Source organism: Anarhichas minor, unplaced genomic scaffold (genome assembly GCF_050575085.1).
Source record: "Anarhichas minor isolate MPS153535 unplaced genomic scaffold, ASM5057508v1 ptg000080l, whole genome shotgun sequence".
Classification (NCBI taxonomy): Eukaryota; Metazoa; Chordata; class Actinopteri; order Perciformes; family Anarhichadidae; genus Anarhichas; species Anarhichas minor.
Genome location: NW_027466526.1, coordinates 693,040 through 699,702, shown reverse-complemented (window position 1 = coordinate 699,702; position 6,663 = coordinate 693,040). Strand labels below are relative to the sequence as shown.

General features: G+C 39.0%; 1 protein-coding gene across 1 annotated transcript; it reads left to right on the top strand.

Annotated features, from left to right (window-relative positions):
- Nucleotides 1–1,944: 1,944 nt before the first annotated feature.
- Nucleotides 1,945–3,292, top strand: nrsn1 (neurensin 1). The gene is made up of 5 exons (XM_076081371.1): nt 1,945–2,043; nt 2,282–2,374; nt 2,482–2,600; nt 2,839–3,026; nt 3,189–3,292. Exons 1-5 carry the CDS (start codon nt 1,945–1,947, stop codon nt 3,290–3,292), a joined length of 603 nt encoding a protein of 200 aa, XP_075937486.1.
- The last annotated feature ends 3,371 nt before the right edge of the window (nt 3,293–6,663 follow it).

Sequence of the window (6,663 nt, the reverse complement as noted above, 5' to 3'; positions counted from 1 at the left end):
GTACAACTTAAGCAGTAATACGATTAACACAAGGCACCAGGGAACACTGTGTCCTATCTTAATCCGGCATTCCACTCATCACACTCACATTATGTCATCTGGCTGAAACACTGACACCTCCCATATACTGTGTGAACTAATGTTTGGCAATTTGTGGAATTGAGAGACACTCAACCTCACATATTTCTGAACATCTATTATCTATTTGTATAGATAACACAAACAGTCTGTAGAATAGAATGGCAACATATTTGCTGTGTCTAGCCAACATCTTTATAGTATAACCCCCAAAATGTTTACATTTTAGAACAACTCACAAAAGCAGATTAAACCTGTGTGTTGTTGGACATTTGATCAATGTAATGAAATAGGTCAATCCTAAATCAAGGGTATTAGGACAGATTAGGATATGCTTTACAGATTGTCAAGCTTTTTGACGGCAACTTGTGATTTTGTGTAATGTCAGCTATCAAAGGCCAGCAAAAACAAGGAAGCCACTAGTGATGCCTGTTATGGATTCATTAGTATTAATGCCTTTAAAAGTAATGCCTGTCTTCCGATTATACACGAGCTGTGTAATCACATTGATGGCAACACAGGCCGGAGGTCAAAGATGCTCTTTTGTGCTCACCTCCCTTATTATTACTGCACAGCTTGCATCAGTAAATATCACAAATACTGTTCAGGCTAGAAAGCGCCTGCAGATGCAACTCCAAATGTATTCCCAACTCTATTCAAGTCAACAACATTCATGTTTTAAATCAGAGGTGTGTAACCACTGCTAGTTTAGTAAAGATTACATTACCCACAAGTTGATTTACATTCCTACCATAATGAACCAGAAATTCCATTAACCATTTGAGATCTAGAGGCATTTCACAGCTCAGTGCCTCTGTACAAACTCACGTTTCAAGTTTCTGTCGGCTAGCACTAAATCATAACTGCTGCAGAATTGGAACTAAAACACTGATCCCAGTGTTGGCAACATTTCTTATCAATGCCAAAAGAAGTAAAACAAAATGAAGACACATCCCAGAAACACATTTATTTACGATATGTTATGCTACAAAAGCAGCATGCTCTTATGATACGCGTGACAAATAGACAAAGAAAGTGCCCTAAACGAAAAAGCAATATTTCTAACTGACTTAATGAGGGAATTGCATTTGTGTGCAAAATACGATTTCCTAGCATCTCTTTTCCTGCCTTTTAACATAATTTGTTTGATCAGGATGCAATCGTTTTTTAGTAACAGAAAGAAAAGGGTAACAGGTATAATATGTAATGTAAGCTGAAATAAAATAGCTTGCTAGATTCCCTGAATTCACTTGATGTAAAACAGTTGAACAATGTAAAAACACATGATTTGGGGCAAGTTTCTTTGTACTGCGTATTACTGATCCATTAAAAGTTGTATCTTTACAGAACTTGATATTATCTGTCTTGTAAGAAAATAATCATGATAAATGTCAACATTATGTCATTTATATCATCTGTGAAATCTTGTAAACTAAACATATTGCTTAATGTTTGATGCACAGCACACAAAAAAAGGGTTTCGGTGTCATATTGTTGCATGAGACACAATATGAAAAGAAAAAAAAGGCTAATTCTGTGCATGTCAGCCCTCTCTGTTTTCAGCCGACACTATATTAAATCTAAAAAGGAGGAGTCATGCAACATTTCATGGCGAATGCATCATTAATCTCAATGTACCGAGGCACCCATGCTTTCAGCACAGTGTTACATAACTTTCTGGCACTGTGAGGGTACATGTTTGCGTTTATGAATGTATTAATGCACTGCATATCTGCGCGTGCATGTTTAGGCATTGGTAAAAGTAGGAGAGAGTTTGGCCACAAACCGTGTGGGTGGGCTCTTAAAGCAAGGGGTGCAGTCATGCATGTGTGTGTGTGTCCTCAAGCAGGTAGGCAGAAGTGAAGGATGACTTCTTGCCCAGAGATCTGTGGGTCCGAGTATGGTGAACAAGCTCAAGCCAGCGGGAACTGCCAGCAGTATGGAGTCCGCTCCTACCTGCACCAGGTATATCACACACACACACACACACACACACAAACACACACACACACAAGAGAGTATAGTGCATCTCTCAACAAATATTAAACATTCCTCTTCTATCACAAACTTTGTCTTCCCTGTCTCATATTGTACTGTAAAGACTTTTTCTTTTTGAAATGTGAGGTTTTTAAATCTTGATTGCTCGTGGGCTTCAGATTCCATGTTTGTAAAGTAGAACATCTCTCTCTGATCTCTTCTCCAGTTTTATGAGGAGTGCACAGCTTCTATCTGGGAACGTGATGAAGATTTTCAGATTCAGAGATCACCTAGCAGGTGGAGCTCTTTACTCTGGAAGGTGAGGTTAACCCTCATGCTCAAACACAAATCATCATCTCACCGGATGTTATTCGGGTAGTCATACTGTAATTGCAAAAGTTATTCTCCCCCCCCCCCCCCCGTTAGGTCTGTCTCGCGTTCGGATCCCTGATATTGTTTGCGGGTCTCATTGTTGTTTTGGTGGGTTATGCCACTCCAGCCAGGATCGAAGCATTTGGCGAAGATGACCTCCTTTTTGTTGACAGGTACTGTATAGGAACAATACAGGGAGCAAGACTCTACTACTCTGTGTATTTAACATTAACAGTTGCAATATGTGCAGCATTTTCACATTATGATCATAATGGAGAGCACATACAGTATGTTATTATATTGTTATAGTTGTGACATTTGAAACTGTAGACTTCCTAAGGGTCACAGTTATTGTTTGCACAAGTATATATTATACCCTTTTAATTAACCAATTGTCTTTTTCTTGAACAGCCACGCTGTAAGTTTCAACCGCGCATTGGATGTTTGTAAGCTGACTGGTGCTGTGTTGTTCTGTGTGGGCGGCACCTCCATGGCTGTGGGTCTCCTGCTGTCTGCCTTCGCCAAAAGCTACTCCAAAGAAGAACTGTACCTGCAGCAGAAGTTCAAGGAGAGGTTGGCAGATCTGCAGGCAACAGTTGGTGAGGTTTCACTCTCTGCTGTCTTGTTACGACCCATTATGGAATGAAGGTTAAAACATAAATGCCAAAGAGTATAGTGAAAAGGGTAATTGCTCACTGTCCTACTGTACTCAAAGGGCTTTCTATGAATATCAAACATAACAGAGCTGCTTTTTTCCACAGGTACCCCCATAATGAAAGCGCCGACTCCCGGAGAGGGAAAGGTGCCAGTCACACTTTCCAAAGTCCAGAACATACAGCCGGTGGCCACAAAGTCGGAGACCTGACAGAAGACCAGATGAAGGCATACAGTGAAGAAGTGCGTGTGATGATGGATTCAGTGTGCAGACTGTGTGTGAGTGTTGATCAAAGTGTGCATTTTCTCTTTTGAAAGGTCAGCTTACATGATTGATAGTATTGGTTCATCATCTTTATTTACTGTGTTTGACATTTAAGCTTGCTTTTGGGGTTATATAGGAGCATAGTTAATATAGCTGAGACAAGTTTCAGCCTTGTGTTTGAACACCATAGTGATCTGACAAAGCGCCTGCAGGTCTTGAGCCCTACCCCGAAAAACAAACCACAGAAACAAATCAATAGAACACAGCAGCTGGACGACAACATCGCAGCTCAGTATTCTTCTGTCAAGTGGACTCGCAAAGGAGGATGGTGTTACTGCTGGAGGCTGTAGAGCAGCAGATGCGGTGTTGTTTGAAGTTATTGGTGATTGGCCCCCATTGCCAGAAAATGATCACAAGCAGCAGTGAACACAACAACCATTATCTCGTTGCCTATAGTGTCTAAAAGGACATCAGAGGATGAGATTTTCTGAGTGCAGAACACTTTGTGTGTACTGTGTGTACATGTATGTGCAGCGCAACTTCATTACACCACTCAGTGAGAGCTGCCACAAATGGACAATATGAGTACATGTGCTATACTGTAGCTGAATACTTCTTTTAAGCTCTGTTTACATGCAGCAACAAACCGAGAGCAGTCTTACTTTGCTAGAAGTTCACACATCATCAGAACAGATTATAGATGAACACAGATTCAAACAGACCTTCAGGGTAGATTTCACACTGACATTTCTTCTGTCTTATTAGGCGTCTGACCTTGTCTCCTTCAGTGAATCTTCAGACACGATCAATAGACCAGACAGACTGATGAGAGGTACATTGAACCGGACGTAACATGTGGAACAACATAGTCTGTCACTTACTAACACAATCATAATCATGCAGATTACTTTTTTCAAAAATACAAATGAGGCGTCTTCTATCTTTAATTACAATCTTTTACTGTTTTCCTAAACACTTCATTAACCCCGTATTTGTTTCCTTCTCTCCCTGTGACAAACCCAAGCATGTAGACACACACCTATCCATCCAGGCAGGCACATTTCTTTGCAGTTCGCAGTTGGTAAAAAATAAAATAATAAATAAAAAAGATGTGCAGGTGCTGCGTGTTGAAATGAAGACAGAGCAAGGGCGCACCAACAAACAACGTGACAGATTATGTTACACAACAAGATGGATGAAGAGAGCACATGAAGCTCTCCAGTGAGATCACAACAGCTACATCAAATTTGACAGCGCTCGTTGTTTACAGTCTGTCTGGATCCACAGATGCTTTCAACACACTAACTGCCTTCATGATCTAACAAACAAAACTTGAAACTACATTATGCAGGAAGCTTACAGAAGAGCTTACAGTATGTATGCATCAACAAAGCTGTCTTTTAGCTGGTTGCATATGTACTTGCATACTACATCAGAAACAGAATTTAGAACGAGCAGGTTTGCATTTTTTTATTTATTTTTCTTTTATCGGCACTCGCTTTTACTCACTGTAACTTTAACTTACAAGCACAATGAGCTGTTATAGTCATGTTTTGCTGCTTTTCAAAACTATGTGTCTATATATGTATTTTAATATATATATATTTTTAATTTTGTGACCCTGCCACTTTACATTCTTATGTTTGTTGTTGCTTCTTCTTTGTTTGCTTTGAATTCATTGCACACAGATGCAGTACTGTCATTTTTTTTTTTTACTGTACTTGGTTAGAACAATGTTTTTGTGGTAGTCACAGTCCAAGTGCCATCAAGCTACTTGCCTCCTACTGTGCGTCAATGCTGCAGGTCTTTCCAAACAATTCCTCCTCTTCAAATCCATGCCATATGCATACTGTGTGAAGTAATATATGGTTATATACTGCTACTATAAACATATATTATATGAGTTATGTGAGCTTTTGCTATGCTGGTTACCATATGTTAATATAAATGGACCTTTTACTATCTCACAACCTCCACTCTATTCTGTTATGTCAACACATTTGGTCTCGGATACAACACAAACATGAAGCTTAAACTATGAAGAACAATATACTAATAATCAAGACATGTTCAAGTATTTACACAACCACTGTCAAGCTGCAAACCTACACTACAAGAAGAAAAAGCAAACCGTTAAACAATCGGTTATCAACAAAACCTCCAGTGTGGTCAGAGTGTTATCAAATGATCAAGAAATGTGCTGACTTGAAGTTCCATGCTGTAAATTGTGAGTTTTTTTTTTTTTTATCCTTACATTGACCAAAGTTAAGTTTTACATTACAATCCCAAATTCACAATGGATATTCGTCTGCCCTTAATCTGACCGTTTCCCAGTTCAAGTGTCTCCTGATGTAAAAGTAGATTCTCCCAGTAAATAAAAGACGTATACTGTACTTATTGGAGGTTGGATGGAATAAAGAACAAATATATATCAATGTCTATATACAGTATGTCTATTTTTCAAAGAACACAATAAAAATTGAAATATCTGCAGCTCAAAATGTGTGAATATTGAATTTCTACTTTTAATCAAAAGTTACGAATATTATATTGTCAGTATTTTTATGAATCATAATACTTTATACCTAAAAATGTATCACATGGGCCATTAGAAATTCTGAATTGCTCAAATTATTGTATTTATTGTTAACATGTATTAGTTACATAGAATGAGTCAGTTATATTATGTATTGGGCCAAACAACCTTTTTTATCTTCTTCTAAATCTTTATGTCCTTGACATACACGGCTATTTTTATGTATTGTACATGTTTAATAAGCGAGTCCTTTTTTGTTGGTAAAGGTACAGGTGTGTCCTCTTCACGTCATGGAAGAAGAAAAAAGATTGAGTAATCAAAGGAGTTGGTTTTCATTAAGACTGTCAATGGTGTTCCAACCTACTAAAGCCTTCACCGTGTAGAAACTCCTACTGTAATCAATCAGGAAAGTCATTTAGAGAGGGGAAGCTTTGACCAGTAAGGCCGTATGACTCACTCACATGCCCTCCCCCGCCTCTCTGTGTCTGTCGCTCTTTGCGCTCTCCTTCCACCTCAACCTCTCTTTCACCCATGTTTCTCTCTAGTGGGTTCGTGACTAACAAACGCATTGACTGAATCCCAATTTGAACAGCTGCAGGGATGAGAAGGCGGCGAGGCCATCATAGACACTGAATTAGATCACAGTTCACACTGTAGCTTCCTGCCTGTGGGAGGCAGTTTATAGTGACTTTATGCAACCTTGTTTCATGGGAAAACAGAGAGGCAAAATAACTGGACAAAATCACAAGATGTGTTAGCTTCATCAAATTCTAAATCTTGT